The sequence below is a fragment of the Gossypium hirsutum genome, chromosome D07, assembly GCF_007990345.1.
Source record: "Gossypium hirsutum isolate 1008001.06 chromosome D07, Gossypium_hirsutum_v2.1, whole genome shotgun sequence".
Taxonomy (NCBI): domain Eukaryota; kingdom Viridiplantae; phylum Streptophyta; class Magnoliopsida; order Malvales; family Malvaceae; genus Gossypium; species Gossypium hirsutum.
This window is the reverse complement of record NC_053443.1, coordinates 30,533,303-30,550,545: the sequence shown is the minus strand read 5'-3', so window position 1 is coordinate 30,550,545 and position 17,243 is coordinate 30,533,303. Positions and strand designations below refer to the sequence as shown.

Genomic DNA, 17,243 nt, shown 5'->3' with positions numbered 1-17,243 from the left:
ACAACATCTCTCACATTCGTCAAACACATAAGATCACTCGTAACATGATTTGAACATTCCATATCAATAATCCAATTATTCTTGGACTTACCATTCAACTGAGTGGAGGTTGATTGTTTATTATCGAACACCGCTAGAAGAGACTGCCATTTCTCAATGGTAAAACCAGGAAGTGTCGCCTCCCTTGGTGGTGGTGGAGGAGGAGAAGACTCGCCGCTAGCCATTTAGAATAATGAAAGAAAAAATTGTGTAAAAAACTTTACTCAGAATAATGAAAGAAAAAATTGTGTAAAAAACCTTACTCATATGCCATAACAAAAATAGGGTAATCTCTTAAATTTTATTAATAGATCTCAAGAGTATATATATATCTATATAATAATAGTTACATAAAAATTAAATTACTAAAAAATAATATCCTATAATAATATCATATAATATTGATTAAGAAACAAATTACCAAAAGATAATATCTCATAATAATATTATCAAGAGAATTAAGTTAGTTAAAGCAACCTTGGCCAAAAATAAAGGAGCTGTCGATTTAGGAGGTCTCAAAAGAGTTGAATAAAGCTTTTGACAGGATGAGTTGACGTTTGATTGAATGTTTTCCGGAGACAATTTTAAAAATTCCGATCATCAAACTATTTTTCGTAAAAATAGACATAAAAAGTAACAAATATTTTTCGTCAGTGCTTAGCGGTTGAAAAAGGGCCGTGCTTAGCTGGCCCGGAGGTGCTGGGTCGGGCAAAATTTGAAGTCCATTGGGTCGACAGGGCCTGTTTGACATACGGATAGTATTAGTAACTCGTTTCATTACGATTACAGAAAACTTGAATCAAACAATTGGGAGCTTTACTTTTGAGTGAACAACTCTCTCAAAGCAATGGCAAACAATCCCTCACAGCTTCTTCCTTCAGGTGACAGTTTTTCTTTCACTTTCCCTTAAATTTCTCGAGGAAGTTGGATTAAATTCTGATTTGGGTTTGCTTGCTTTGTGTTTACAGAGTTGATAGACAGGTGCGTAGGGTCCAAAATTTGGGTGATAATGAAAGGTGACAAAGAGCTCGTGGGTACTCTCAGAGGCTTCGATGTCTACGTTAACATGGTCCTTGAAGATGTCACCGAATAGTAAATCTCTCCCCTTTCTCTCTTTGAATGTTTAGATATAGATTAGACATCATATCTAGGCTTTGATTTCCCTTGTGTGTGTTAGGGTTTTATGTACAATCGTGTTAGGAAAGTGACGGGAAAGAGATCAAGTTGGAGTTTTGGTTTCTGGGTATTAGCCATTGTTTCATGTATTTAAACAAATTTCAAATTTATGGTATCCCTCTTTGTCCCATGACTTTTGTTTGCCCTGAATATTCCGATGAATTTAAGATTTGCTTTTCATCTTTTGGTTCAATGTTTGAATTCTTTCTCAGTAGCAAGGTGGTAACCGGAGAAAGTGAGATGGCTTAAAAGTTTGTTCTGATAGGGTGTGATTTAGAACTAGTTTTCTTCACAACATTGGTGCCTTCTGTCAGAGTTTGGTTTTTCAGCAAACCATTTTGATCTCTGATAAATTTGTATCATTGGCATCCTCGGAACATATCAAGAACCAGCAATCTATGTAGCCAGTGTTTTTGGGCTCGATGTCTGCTCACTTAGCTAACTACATTGCTTCCAATTTGATATTCATTGCTTGGTTGTACTTTTTTTTCACATTTATTTTACTATGTGATGTTTCTTTTTTCATTCGAGAGTGATAAGGTGTTTGATTTTCTTACTCATGTGCTTGAAAATAATGAGAAGATGTGCTCTTTTGATTGACTTGTATTGGCCTGGCAACAGATTTTCCCGATGCTTGTATACGTAAGTAATTGGAGAATGTTTATCACTGGTGTTGGTCTTGATTGCTTTTTCGTTTCTGTTGCATCACAGCGAGATCACTACTGAGGGAAGACGGATCACGAAGCTTGATCAAATTTTGCTTAATGGAAATAACATTGCCATTGTAAGTTTAAATGATTTGTGACCTAGTTAATACACTTCTTAAGATCACACTGTACTTAGGATTGGCATATTTATTGAGGATTGCATTATATGGTTAAGCACATGAAGTGTAGAACTGTAGATCGCCAACTGGGGGCAAATGTATCAGTTTGAACAATAGAAACCAAATGCCGCTCAACATGAAGAATTGCAATGAATTCCACTATCTAAATTTCTCATAATAATTCTTTTTTGTACATTGCAGCTGGTCCCAGGAGGCTCACCTGATCCAGAATGAGGCTGTCAGCTCTTTTGGCTTTTAGGTTCTTCCCTTTCAATGTTATCAAATTCTCAGCTTCAGAGAGAACTCTGGCATAGAAGGAAACCTCTTATCATTTAGACCTTAATCACTGTAAGATTCCCCAGGTTTCATTATAGGACAGAATTGGTCACAATTACTGTAATGGTTAATGATTTGATTAGGCGAATCATAACTGTGATTCGACGTCTGTATCTCTAATTCAATTTTAACTATATGATCAAGTTGAATGCTTTGGTAATCCACTAGCTTCTGCGTTCTTAGGAATAATCTATGGCTAATAAGCAAACATGAACATTTAGTATAGAAGAATAAAGCCATTCCAAGGATCTTGAAATCGACATGATTATCTAACTTTTGCTTGGGAATATGCCAAAGTTTTATTGAATACATAAAGCAAACATTTAAGATACCAACAAACATCTCTATCGAGCATCCTTGGAGAGAAGGTCGTTTTTTTGGACAGCTCGAGCATTGCAGAAGTCATCAACGCAGTCCCCCCTTTCGAAAACAGCAGCGGCCCCCATTCCACTGCCTGCATGACAAGAGATTCGGATAAAGAAAGGAAATGAACCAGGCTTAACATTTCAGTTCAATCCTCGGTTAGAGGGGGAGAGAAGGATAAGGATACCTATGCACATTGAGATCACTCCAAAGCGACAGTCCTTCCCACGACGTTTCATCTCATTCAATAGAGTTCCCACACATCGAGCTCCTGATACATAGAATAGTGTATAGCAAAACTTAATACATGTTTATACAGTAATACTGTTTATGTGTGTATTGGCTTGCGTGCCACTTCCATGCAGCAACCAGGTTGGATAACCAGGGCAATTGTTTTTTTAAGTACCTGTAGCACCCAAAGGATGCCCAAGGGCTATTGCACCTCCATTAACATTGATCTTTTCACGATCAAGCCCCAATTTCTTGCAAGAGTATACAAACTGGGATGCAAATGCCTGAGGCAAAATACATATTGCATAATTAGAAAAAGAAAGGAGGGCTTAAATTTGATTCACCCTCAAAATAAAAATCAACTAAAGAAACCCATCACCTCATTTATTTCAAACAAGTCTATATCATCAAGCTCAAGACCAGCAGACTTTATAGCAGCCGGTATAGCAACAGCAGGGCCAATGCCCATCACAGCAGGATCCACACCAACAGCAGCAAAACTCCTATAAAAAAAGGAGCAAAAACAAGCAGTGTGATCAGCTTACAAATGTGAATTTATATATCCACTCCTACCTAAAATTCTCCGACGGTAATCAGTCCATAAATTCTCATTACCTGAAAACGCCGAGGATTGGAAGTCCTTTTTGCATAGCCAAACTTCTCTTCATAAGGAGGGCTGCAGCTGCACCATCACTTACTTGGCTTGCATTTCCTAAGAAAAAAAAATGTTGCAAGCTGTAACACAAGTTTCATACAACTGCATATTGTTGTTCTCAGAATTTCACAAGTTTTGTGATTATATATACCAGCAGTGGTGGTTCCATCCTTTTTAAATGCAGGCTTCAACTTTGCTAAATCTGCCATGTTTGTGTTTGGGCGGATTCCATCATCTACCATAATTGTGGCTGCCTTCTCTTCCCCAGTTTTGGGATCCACAATCTTTACAGATTAAAACAAGTTAACCAAGCATCATAAAACAATCCTAAACCAGAATAATTTACTACACAAAACTTACCTTGGTAAGTACAGGGACAATTTCATCTTTGAATTTACCAGAGGCTGTTGCAGCAGCAGCACGTCGATGAGATTCAACCTACCTTAACAAATTGCAGGCGTTTCAGACTGATAATAATTAAGCTTATATCAGTATATAAAAGTAAATGCACAGAACTCACAGCAGCCTGGTCTTGCTCTTGCCGTGTCACACCATAGTGTTCTGCAACATTTTCAGAAGTAATGCCCATAGGAAGAAGGCAATCCCGGGCTTGGGCAAAGCTCTCTACCTGTGAAAACAAGTTGCATGTTACCATGTAAAAGATATCCTAGATAGTGAGTACAAACTATTTGTTCATAATACCTTTGGGTTAACTTTGGGAACCCCAGGAACAACTTTGTCAGTTGTCATGCTCTCCAATCCAGCACCAATGCCTTCATTCAAAGCCAACTAGGTGAATGCCATTCATATTCAAATAAATCCGTCTCAGCATTCATATACATAGATAAGGCATAGTGTCTTTACCAATATCATAAAATCCTGCTTTTATGGAAGCAGCAACATCAGCGACTGCTTGTAGGCCAGATGAACATTGCCTGTTGACAGTTCTAATAGGCACCGTATCTGGTTGACGAGTGTTATTATTTTAGCAATATGTATATGAAAAGGGACTGTAAAATGTAAATTAAACCAACAATTTAGAAGTCAATGCATGCCTTTCATTTGACATCTCTATTATCAACATAGTAAAGTAACCACCTTGGTGACTCCATATCTAGCATGCCAGTAGCAATTAACAAATGAAATCAAAGAAGAGGCATACCAGGGAAACCAGCATAGAATGCAGCCATCCTACACTCGATTCCTCTGTGTGAGCCGGGTGCCAAAACCGTACCCACAACTATATCAGAAACTTCACTTGGGTCCAACTTTGTTCTATCTATCAAAGCCTGCATGCCATGGAGAGTTAAGTTAAAGATAGGTGGGAACAAGGTAACGACAGCTCAACGCAAAAACCAAAAGCAACATCTAACCTTCAAAACAGGGGCAAGTAAATCACCTGCAAGTGTATCCTTGAAGCCTCCACGTTTGGCCTTACAAATTGCAGTGCGGCACGCCCTGTGTAAGTAAAAAATATTTATAAAATAAAGATTTAGAGTAGGGAAGAAAAGGATACTGTAAAACAACTTACGCCACAATCACAACATCGTCCCCGAAGGCAGCCGTCCGGTGATAAGCAGCGCTATCCCCAGCCGCACAATTTGAAGGCTGATGAAATGAAATCAAACCCATTCACTAAAATGAAAGGAGAAACAAAAACAAGAAGAAAAAATCTAATGCGTAGGATTAAGCTTACAAAGAGAGTAGCAGCAGATTCATGAGAAGAAGAAGAAGAAGAAGAGGGTCGTAAATGATGAAGCAAAACTCTCTGCCTGTTGAGTGCTTTCTCCATATCTACTGATCTATTAACCTCCCACTCAGTCCTTTATGATCTCCCAATTGTTTCCTCTCTTCCCTAACTGGGTTTTATAGTTAATTTTTTCAGGGACTTGGGGAAGTTTGGTCAAGCTTTTTAGAGGTCAGCTTTCGAGCTTGGCAAGTATTTGATAGTGGGAAAAGATACATACATCCCCAACAACCAATGAGTAGAACCTTAGTGGAATGAACTGTATCTTATTTAAAAAGCAAAATTTTTTCTTGACATGTTTTTCTCATTACTTGTAGGTTTCCACGAAAATTACTCCCGCGTTTTTCAGTTGTAATATTATATCTATACTATTAAGCGTTCTTCAGGTTTTCTTTTCGCAAATTTAACGTTTTTCAGTTGTGGTATAATATTTATATTTTATATATGATTTTCACCCACACTTTCTATTTCTTTGATTATTTATAAATTAAAATTTTCAACATATTTTTACTTTTAGACATTTACTTCTTTCATTTTTCGAATTTAAAAATCTAGATACAATTATTACCACCATTAAATTTCTTTTATTAAATTCTCTAGCGCGAATGACAAAAAAATATTCACTTGGTAATCATTTAATAATAAAAATATTAATTAAGATTTTTTTCTTCTTAATGACACTCATTTAAATTTGTCATGATAAAATAATTATCTTTTATTTAAGTAGTGTTCTTAAGGAAATTGATATTAGCATTGTCGAAACCAATTTTTGAAAATAAAAATAAGTTATACTTTAAAAAAAACAAAAGTTAGAGTCGCCACCGATCCATGATTTAGGTGTGACCGGCTCACCTTTAAAACAAATTTGGTCTACGAAATTTGAACAAACGGGTTCGGGAGTCAGTTACGCACGAGGAAGGGTTAGCACCCTCGTAACGCCCAAAAATCGGTACCTAAATTGATTGTTTAATGTCTTGATGTCGAAAGTTTGAAAAGATTTTAAATAAATTTTTTTTAAACCCGTGAATGGATTAAAATGATACAACATTCTCATTTCAAAGAAATAAAACACCACACCCAATAAGGTAGGGCACAATATTTTATATCTTCAAAATACCGAATATTACTTTTTGTTTTAGAAATTCTTATTTCGTCACGACCAGTAAGTTAGGACCCGACATTTTGAATTCCCGAGAATAAGCTTTTATTTGAAAATTGCAAATTTATTGTGAAATGAATACTTAGCTTGTTAAATTCATCGAAAAAATGATCACGATCCAATAAGTTAGGACACGATCTTTCTCAAGAATCATGATTGCCAAATATTCAAATATTTTAAAAAAACAATTTTAATATTAACAAAACCAAAAATATACTTTCTTTAAAAGTATGATAAAACGTTCGTGCAAATATATACAAAAATCACAAAAATGAATCAATAATACAATGTACGTGCATTTTAAAAAAATAATAAACATAATAATGTATAAACATAATATATTAGTAATTATCAAAAAGATGGACATATGTATATATAAAAAAACAAATTTAAAAATATATTTATAAAGGTATAGAACAATATATATCTATGTATACGTATATATAAAAATATTTGGATCATAAAATATAGAAAACATATATATATTATAAAAGTATATACGCATACATATGTATATAAGGCTAAGAAAAAATAAAATAATAATAAAATCTATGATATGTACATATTATAAAAATGCATAAACATATGAATTATAAAACATGAAAATATAAATAATTATAAAATATGAATGTATATAATATATATATAAACTATATACAAAAAAAATTGTAATAATAATAATAATAAAATACGTACTACATATATATTTAAAACATTTAATATATATATTATATATGCGCACACATACATACATACAATAATAATATAATAATTAACAGTAATAAACAATAAAAAATAATATAATAAAAATAAACTAAAAAAACAAATTAAGGACTAAATTAAAATATCAAACAGAAGTTGAATGCCGAATTTTGAAAATAAAAACAAGAAATGGAGTAAATTAAAACAGTTGCAATAAATAAAGGACCGAAAAAGTAATTTTCCAACCCACCCTAAAACGCTGCACACTATTGGACCAATTTGAAACGAAAATAAAAGGTACAGTCAGATTTAGAATAAATAAATAAGTTAATTTGAAAAGCACCATAAATCATGAGGACTAATGGCGAAAATAGTCCATTTTGAACCCTATAAAATCATTTCCCTTCTGTCACTTGAAATGCGCCGCAGCAGCACTTCCTCTTTGCTGTTTCAGACCCTCCCCTCTGCCGTTCAAGTCCTTTCCCATTTCCGACTAGAATCCGACGAATCGGGGACACCTTCCGACGACTCACAACGGTAAGTCCTCCCTTCCTTCCCCTCCTCGTTTTTTGTTTTGTTTTGAGAAACAAAAGGAAAATAAAATAAAATAAAAACAGTAAAAAAAGAACCAAAATCCGTCACCTTCCAAAAAAATCTTTGTTCTCTCTTGTATTTTCTTTTTTAAATTTTCCATACAAAAAATTTTGCTAACCCCCTTTTACAGATTCGATTTCCCTTTTATATAGCCCCCCTAAATCTTTTTTACCACTTGCTATCCCCCCCCCATTTTGCTTGCTGCTCGTGGTTCTTTTTATTGCAGGTACATGCGTGCATGGGAATTGCTGCGACGTGGGGCATGCACGGCGCTGGAGGTTGCTGAGACGTGGGATGTTGTTGCGAGGGAAGAACGTGGGCAGTTGCGGCATGGGGCGATGGTGGCGTCGAAGCTCTCTGCTGGTTAGGCTAGGGATTTGGGTTAATGACTTGGGCTTGTAATGGGTTTGGGCCTTAGGCTTAGTTGGGCCCGGGCAATAATTGGGTATTACAAGCATTTTGATTAAAATTGTTAACCGTATTAACTATTTAGAAATAAAGAAACCAACCACTCAAAAAAAAAACGAGAAATCAAATTATGTTTAAAATTAAAATAATCTATTTAATCTCTAAGAATTAAGATAGTATAGGAATTCTAAAAAGAAGAAGAAGAAGAAGAATAACATATTCTGTGTATAAGCTAATGAAAGGTTTAAATATAGCCTTACTTATTACCTTCATTTAGTAATTGACTAAATGCCTAACACATGTGTCAGTGTCCGCACACGTACCACGCATATTTATTTTTGGATAAAATTTTTGTATTATTTTTTAAAAAATAAAGAAAAATCTAGTAAACAAAAACTATCTTTTTCTAGTAAACAAAAAATATCTTTTTTGAACTATTTTTTAAAAATTAGATTTGCCAGTTTTATCTTTTGCCCCTGTGTTTTTACTATTTTGCCCTTCACCTAATAGTATAAATAGGAGGCTAGCTTCTATCATTCTTTTCATTTCCCTCATTTTTTTTCTCTGAAAGCTTTGTTATTTTACTAAAAATTACCGTTTGTGACCCTTTTAAATTTTATTGGAAATTGATCCTAGTGTGATTTTTTAGGTCGAATTTTTCGACCATCTTTAAACTTATTTTGATCTTATTTCCCGTAAACTTAAAAAGAGTAATACCAATTGAGTTCCATCTTCCTCATTCGGATGTACAAATTTTGGAAGCACTTTGTTAACATGCAGGGGCAACAACCATTTCCAATTACATCGATCAAGGCGAAACCGCTTCTAAGGCAGTGATTCTCCACGACGCAATATTTATTTATTTATTTTCCTTATTATTTGTACTTATAAGTGCTAATGTGTTTTTTACAGTAGTAATTTTCCAACAATAACTAGTATAGATAAAGGAAACATATTCAATTATATTAGTGTAAAATTAAAATGGTTTTATGTATTTTAATAATTTTGTTTTTACAATCTATTTATTATATTTCATGTTTGATTTATCTATACTATTAATAAAATACTTGACTGAGTTGATGTCACAAGTTAATCGGATACTAACTTGGTCAGGAAATGACTAATATATCATTTTATTAAATGACTACATATTATTTTGATGACCTTTTTGCCTTTTCATACCTTTATATAGTTTTTAAATAAAAGAACTAAAATTAACATTGTCGAAACCTTTTTTGAAATCGACTTTTTATTTTAGAAAATGAAAATGGAGTCGCCACCAATCCTTTTTATTAGGTGTGATCGGATCACCTTATAATTTGATCATTTTAATAAAATGTTAGATTTACTAAAACTATAATTTTTGGTCTACAAAATCCAGGAAATGAGTTCGGGAGTCGGTTGTGCATGAGGAAGGATTAGTACCCTCATAACGCCCAAAATTGGTTTCTAGTTGATTACTTGATGTCTTAGTGTCAAGAATTGAGAATTCAAAGAAAATTTAAAGTACGATCATTTTTTTTGCATGATGTTATTTGATTAAAATATCGCTAACTAAATTAAATTTTATGGAAAATGCCTTCTTATTTCGAGTTAATCAAGAAGAAAAGATCATTCCCCGTACGTTAGGGCACGAGGTCTCGAATCCTCAAAAACAAGAATAATCGCCATTTAATTATTACCTAAGTCCTATGTGTATTGAATTTTAAAAGGATGTTCGATTATTTCGGTTTAAGGAGAAAGTCGTACCCCATAAGTTAGGGCACGATTTCTTGAATCCCCTAATTAAAGAACATCGTCTCGGTTCTAATTATTTCCTATGCACCGGGTAAAAGCGAATATAACATTTAATGTGATGTGCAATTAATTTGTTTGAGTTTGGTACCAAATGAACGAGTGTATGTAAGCATAATATAAAATAAAATAATGGTAAAAAATAAAATAGTTACATAGGTACAAACGAAATAACACTATAATGAAATAATAATAAAAGAATAAATTAATTGTAGTAAAGGTAATGAGGGTAAAACAGTAAATGACTATAACCTGATAATAATAGTAATAATCATATCTAATGACAAAAATAAAAATAAAACAAAAAATAACTACTCAACGATGTAAATAAAATTACATAATTTAGAGAGGGGCAAAAATATAAATAATCATAAAATAAAAGTGCTGGAAATAATAAAATAAAATAATAAAATAACAAATAAAAATAAAGAATAGGCAAAGGACTAAATTGAAAGCTAAACGAAATTCCAAGCATAAACTAAAAGAACAAAAAAAACAAAGTATTAAATCAAAATAAAATTAAAAGTAAAGGGACCCAGGGTGTTATTTTCCCCAACCTAGCATACGTGTCATTCCCTTGGTAGGTCAATAGTAGGTCAGGGGACCAAAATGTAAGAAAATAAAATAAAAGGGTAAAAATAAAATAAAAAGGAGTATAGGATGAAATTAAAAAAGGGAAAAAAAAGAAAAGGTTTAGGAAGCAATTTTCGCAACCCTTCAAAAAACACGTGGATCTTGGGGCTATTTGGGTCGGATCTTCGGGTCGTGCCAAAACGACGTCGTTTTGGACGTCTGAAGCCAATCCCAAAATGACATCGTTTTAGGGGGCCTATATAAATTAAAAAATCCTAAAAAAATCACTTGGTTTCATTTAAAAAAAAATTCTTTCTCTCTTTCTTTGAAATCCTCTTCTTCTTTCGACCATCCTACCGTCACAACTTCGCCATGGCCACCGGTCACCGGCGATGGCGACCACCGCCTCCAGTGGCCAAAAATTCAAAAGAAAAACTTTTTTTTGAATCCCCTTGAAGCCGTGGAATCAAATCCAGGGTTAAAATACCCCAAAACCCAACCAAAATTAGAAAATATGAGATGAAACCTTTCGGCTTCTTTGTGTGTTTTTGAGAAGCAGGACGAACCCTACCCTCTCTTATGAAATCAGAGAGGGCCTGTCTATCGTCGGAGATAGGGGCCACGTCTGTCTGCAATGGGGAGGTGAACCGACGCTTAGGTAAGAAATAACTTTCTTTTTCTTTTATTTACATTTTTCGTGAAATATAAAAAATAAACTACCTTTTCTTTTAAAACTTGTTACTTTTTTTTGTATTCAATTTCTTCCTGTTAAAAATTACAGAAGATTTAGCCTTTATAGCCGAACCAAATAGAATATTCTTTTCTTTTCTTTTTGTTTTTCTTTGTTTCTACTATCTGTTTCTTCTTTTGCAGGTGCCATGGTGGTGGTCAACGACGAGGAAATGTGTGCTCCTCAACCATTTCGGTGAAATGATGGCAGGAAGCAGACCTCAGGGCGTTGATGTCTTCGGGAGAAGTGCCAGCTGATGTGGCAAGGAGCAGCGGCTTAAGGCTTAGGGGGAAACTAGGGTTTTCTAAAAAAAAATATTTAGGTTATGGGCTTTGGGGCTTCTGTAAATGGACTGTGTGTTATTACTTTTATTTTCGTTGTTTTGTTTATGTTGGGTCTAGGCCAGACAAATTTTGGCCTCTACAAATATGTCTAAAGATTAAACTCATGTTGGATGGATTTTTAAACAAATTATTTACCACTACACCAATAATAATTCTTGAGTAAATTTTATAAAAAATTAACTTTTAACATAAGATGTTTTCTAATGGTTGTCAAACCTACCAAAAATAATTTCTTACACTTAAACTGAAATTAAATTAAATTTGTAGTATAGTAAGTAGGGTCGATACCACAAAGACTAGACTGATCAATTTTATTATTTCCTACTACCAAAAATTTATGTGAACCTATGAAAATAAAGAAGGGGAGATTAAATCTAAATATAAAATAAATAACTAAAATTCAAATAAAAATAAATACTAGAAATAAATTGAGCGCAATAAAAATAAACAAACAAAATTAAAGTTGTGTAAATCGATATAACGAAAGCTCCAACTTCAGGCACGATTTTGACTCCTACTTCGAACAAATTTCGGACAATGGATTTTCTCCTCCAACGATAAGTCGGTTATAGTGATCGAGAAACAGCCTCCAACCATGATCCGTTCTGTATGTAAATTAATTACAGGAACAACTCAACAGCTAATCATTACCAAGTAAATAACCTTGAAATAAACTACCACAATTTAATTTCTATGCAATTTTGTGAACTAAAAGGACCCAACTCAACTTCATGAGTTATTTAAACTTGAGCGTTAACTCCCTAGACAGATCCAACCAATCATTGAATTGGTCACGTCAATTTAATTTTCAATAGACTAAACATGACAATTATTGATCGTACTGGTTCACCAATCATATGCCATCCAACACCAAATCAAGGGACTTTTCTCAATTTTGATATTAAAACGATGTTATGAGACAACTAATAGAAAATTAATGAATATTGAAGTTGAAAATATATGTATGATTTTGAAGTCTTATGATTTTAATACCGAATAAATTATCCACCTAAAACTAAAATAAATATTTAGCTACTCATAATTTGAAGAACAAACCAGAAATAATTGGAAGAAAATTGCTCAAAGACGAAAAATTTAAGAAAAGTATCCCAAAAACTCAAATCCTTGTGCGGGTGCCAAAAACCAAAGTCAAAGTCTGTCCTATGCGGCTCAAAACCAAAAATCAAGACAAAAGTTCTTTTTTCTCTTTTTGTGCGTGACTTCATCTCACACTTCCCCATATATTATATATATTATATAATAATTAATAAATCCTAAAATATAATGTATATTTTTTTTATCCTTCAATATAAATCTAATGTTACAGGGTTAAACTTTTTTTCTTGCAATCCGTACGACCTTAAGTAGTTTTTTTTTTACTTCAAATACACCTAAGTTTTTTTTTACTTAACTCTTACAAAGTGAGAATTCTCATAGAAATTCTCTAAGGCACCAAATTATAAAATGGAAGCAATTCAAAGACAAAAGAAAGCTTAAAAGAACAAAATGGCCACAAAAAAGCAAAACACACCAGATGTTTGAGTAAATGTTCTCAATATATTCTTCAACTCAAAGAATAAGATACAATGGAGGATTACAAATAAGGGATAGACTCTCTATATAGTTGAGCTCCCCCAAAATCGACGGTATAGATTGAGTTACATCGACGAACGAGATCGAAGTTTATCTACAATTAAAGGATTGACATAATCCCTAAGATTACAAAATCAAATCTTATAATATTACAAATCTTTTAAGATTACTTTCCATATTTACTACGATAACCCTAATTTTCCTTAAGTACTTCGCTGGGCCACTAAGACTTCAAGTAGATGGGCTTCGTAACTTGTTCTTCAAATCGAACCAGTTCAAGTGGGTCAAATAAGCCCCATTTAATATGTTGACCTTCATGGAATGCTTTTTGTGCTTTGGTCACAGGCTTTGAGCCATGACCTATGACATTCTCCCCTACCCATTCTCACAAAGCCTTCATTGCACCCTTGGAATGGAATTGGTTTGATTTGCCTCGGAACTTTCTCGACGCCTTGGCCCTTTCTTGACTAGTCTCATTGTCGGGTAGTCCTGCCCCTTGGAACCATTGCATCGGCTTCCATTGTTACCTAACTCAAACCGTTTCACTTGTTAGTACATCACGTTTGTAAGAGCCCATCACTCTTACTTTTGTGTATTGTGGCTTGCCTCGATCGGAATCCACTTGATCCGCACAACTAGGCTTTGGCATGCTCACATTGAACACTGAGTTAACCTTGAGTTTTCCTGCCAAAACTTTGAAATGGCCTCCGTGTCCTTACCAACAAATAAGTCAGAATGAAAAACACTACCAAAGTGTTTGAGTTGTACCTCACTTGCAATATTTACTCGTCTCAACTGCCCAATTTCCATCACCATTTTACCCCCAAAGTCTGATGCATAACCCACCTCTCTCATAGGTGGTAGCTGCACTGATAGCTCAATAGGCTTCATATCGATTTTATGTCCCACTAGCATTTCCAAAAGGCCTTCCTTAGCAATTTGATCTACCGAGTCAATGTTCCTTTCATACAAAATATCCTCGGCTAGCTGGATTGTCGACAATACCTTGATTCCAACTTTCATGTCTTGATTTACTGGCTCAACACATCGTGATTGTGGATCATCAAAGATATGGATACAATCAGAAAAGGAAAAAGGCCTGTCTTAATCCCGTCAATAAGTTCAAGCCAAGAACAAAATAATAGTCATCTAAATAGATTACCTCAAAATCTTCCTTGTGTTGAAAAATCGGGATCAAAAAATACAGTGAAAAATAAATTTAGGGAAAAATCAGAGTTTTAATTTTTTTTTCTAAAATAAGAACTTGCTTGTGATATCTAAAATAATAAACATTTGATTAAAATTGTACATTTTCGATTCGTCTAGGATGAACGCTTCAACTAAGTAGTCATCTCCGTTATCCTCAAGCTCACGTTTGTCGAGTGTGGGTTCGCTTCAAATCAGAAAATTTTTCACAAAAAATACTGGTGGGATAATTTCACAATTTCTCTAAACTTTTGGGCCAAGTTGTAAATTAAAAAATATTTCTAGAAATTTCTGAAATAATTTCTTTAGAGAATTTTCTCTCTACAACTTTCTCTTGAATTCAAGTGTGTGTGAAATAATGACCCAAGACTCTCTTTATATAAGGAGAGTTTAGAGAGTTAAACTATAATTAAACTTAACCACTTTAATATTAAATTATTATAATACTTATCAAGATAAGTATTATATTAAATTAATATTAAATTTTATTAAATTAATAGAATATTTATCTACAAGATAAGCATTAAAGTAAATTTAATATTAAGATAATCACTTTAATATTAAATTAATATAATACTATTAAGATAACTATTAAGATAAGTATTAAATTAAATTTAGTATTAAATCTATTAAAATAATATTATTTTTGTAATAGTTAATTTGAAATCAAATTATTCGGTAGAGTCCCAGTAAGAGTGTGATTCCTCCATGCTCAACCATCGAAGACTCACCACCACCAATCATTTACTGACCACCAGAATACCACTATCGTAGCCGTCGACACCCCGAGCTGGTACAGTTATTGCCGGTTCGATCTGGGCCAGTGACGGCCCAACCAGTCCAATCCAGCCATGAGTTAGACCGTTGGCTTAGTTTCATATACCAGGCTCGATTCGACCAGTTTTTGGATATTGGTCTCGATTTTGGGCTCCCAAACTTAATTTTTTATCTCAGGTCCAATTTTCAAGTTCAATTACCCATTGGTCCAATTGTCTGACTTGAAAATTAATTTCTAAAAATATCATATTAATTTTAATTAATTTGATTAATTTAATTTTACTTGATCAAAATTAATTTTTCCAAAAATCACTTAGATTTTTTAAATTAATTTTTTAAGAAAATTCTTTAATCAATTTCTATAGTTGAACAATTCTTACGGTTGCTCAATTTAATTCCACATCGAATAAATCGACTCAATTAAGTTATTTCCAAAGTTGTAGAATTTTCTTTTGATTCAAATGCAGTCTGATCGAGCTTTTGTTAAGTTAGCGGAGGGATTAATCAGACATATACAATTAGGCTCTAGTAATTGCAATTATGTCCAAAAGCATTGTTCCGATAATTTGTAATTATTTAGTCATGGAGTCAGTTCACAAGAAGTACGATGATTGAAAACTCCTTATTGCATACTTTTTACGAAAGCAATTCATCCAACTGCCTTGTCCAATGACCACATCATGTGTGTGTTACCCTTATATGATATCCTTGATTCCTTTAAGTTAAATCTATTCACTCAATACAATCCTATTTTATCTCATCATTGCCACTGTGTCTTCTTAATAATTAATATGATCACTGTAAAGAAATGACTGTGATAAATTGCTTGTTCGAGAATAAGTAACCCGTAGCCACGTTTCATATTTATCAATCCATACAATGCCAATGAGAAGATATCGTTAACTCTTTATTGAGCTATGAATTCCATTGTTATTAGTAAAGCAATGTCATACACAAGTCATGTGCCCAACATACCGGTTATTGGCTTGACCATTTTTTGAACATAAGCCTCCACTTATATCAAAGCACATGAGTTACATACGAATGGTCAGTGACTAACCCAGGATTTAGGTAAATCATACCATGAATATCACAAGTGAAAATTCACAAACAGATTCAGAATTAATTCATCTTGGGTCCAATCCAATGTATCATTCTACCATTGAATACATCTATGTCTCTACTCGTGGAATCAACTACTCCGATAGCCAAGACTAGTCATCTTTTCAATTGGAATTGTAGACGACATGATAATTCTTCTAAGTATTTGAATCAAATGCTCACTTTGATTTTTTTACGAGATTACAGACTCATTTAGATTATCTATTGAAGTAGTCTTTCTCGCGATGTAAACGTTCTTATAATGCCACTTATCATCAGTTTGAACTTAGACAATTAATGAGCTAATATTTTCTTATCACAATTTCGCTATGCATGCAAAATATGAAAAACAAAAATACAAAAATATAATAGTGAAATGCAAAATTAACTTTATCTATTTATTCATCATTCAAATAAATAGAAAATAATTACATGTTTACTACAATATGGACACATTTCCCAATACCCTACCCTTCCACTCGCAGAGTTGAAGCTCTATTTCTCGTGCTACTCTCATAGTTGAGACATCTTCGAAATTTATCGTCTTAATATTCTTATTCGATTTTCTAACTAAGAAACCAAGTTTGTCTACGACTTTCTCTAATATGAATAGATCTGATGCTCTTGTATCAACAAGAGCACTTTTGCTTTGACCTACGATGTTGATGTCCACAAACATCAACCCTAGCTGCCTACTATTCCATTTCGCAAGAGTGAGTATCATTGACTCAAGATTTGAAGCCTTACTCTCATTAGGTTCCGCTTTTTCTCTTTTACTGATCATGGACAACTTAGATCGCTCTGGACAGTCTTGCATTTTATGCAGACCACTACAAAAGAAGCATTCAACTGGCTTTGTCTTGCTTTCTTTGCCCCTCTTGTCTTTGAC

At 33.6% G+C, this 17,243-nt stretch overlaps 3 protein-coding genes across 3 annotated transcripts; 2 read left to right on the top strand and 1 right to left on the bottom strand.

Annotated features, from left to right (window-relative positions):
• The first annotated feature begins 645 nt into the window (after positions 1 to 645).
• On the top strand, positions 646 to 2,537 carry LOC107954920 (sm-like protein LSM5). The gene is made up of 4 exons (XM_016890613.2): positions 646 to 920; positions 1,008 to 1,131; positions 1,927 to 1,999; positions 2,243 to 2,537. Exons 1-4 carry the CDS (start codon positions 887 to 889, stop codon positions 2,273 to 2,275), a joined length of 264 nt encoding a protein of 87 aa, XP_016746102.1. The 5' UTR covers positions 646 to 886; the 3' UTR covers positions 2,276 to 2,537.
• A 40-nt stretch (positions 2,538 to 2,577) lies between these two features.
• Positions 2,578 to 5,616, bottom strand: LOC107954919 (3-ketoacyl CoA thiolase 1, peroxisomal). Its single transcript, XM_016890610.2, has 14 exons — positions 5,323 to 5,616; positions 5,158 to 5,234; positions 5,000 to 5,084; positions 4,789 to 4,915; positions 4,491 to 4,589; positions 4,329 to 4,399; positions 4,147 to 4,254; positions 3,987 to 4,064; positions 3,778 to 3,910; positions 3,587 to 3,683; positions 3,351 to 3,474; positions 3,147 to 3,255; positions 2,928 to 3,011; positions 2,578 to 2,831 (listed from the first exon to the last, which is right to left on the bottom strand). Exons 1-14 carry the CDS (start codon positions 5,416 to 5,418, stop codon positions 2,722 to 2,724), a joined length of 1,398 nt encoding a protein of 465 aa, XP_016746099.1. The 5' UTR covers positions 5,419 to 5,616; the 3' UTR covers positions 2,578 to 2,721.
• Positions 5,617 to 7,580: 1,964 nt separating this feature from the next.
• LOC107954921 (uncharacterized) lies at positions 7,581 to 8,376 on the top strand. The gene is made up of 2 exons (XM_016890615.2): positions 7,581 to 7,771; positions 8,055 to 8,376. The coding sequence occupies exons 1-2, from the start codon at positions 7,596 to 7,598 to the stop codon at positions 8,194 to 8,196; spliced, it is 318 nt and encodes a 105-aa protein (XP_016746104.1). The 5' UTR covers positions 7,581 to 7,595; the 3' UTR covers positions 8,197 to 8,376.
• Positions 8,377 to 17,243: the final 8,867 nt, after the last annotated feature.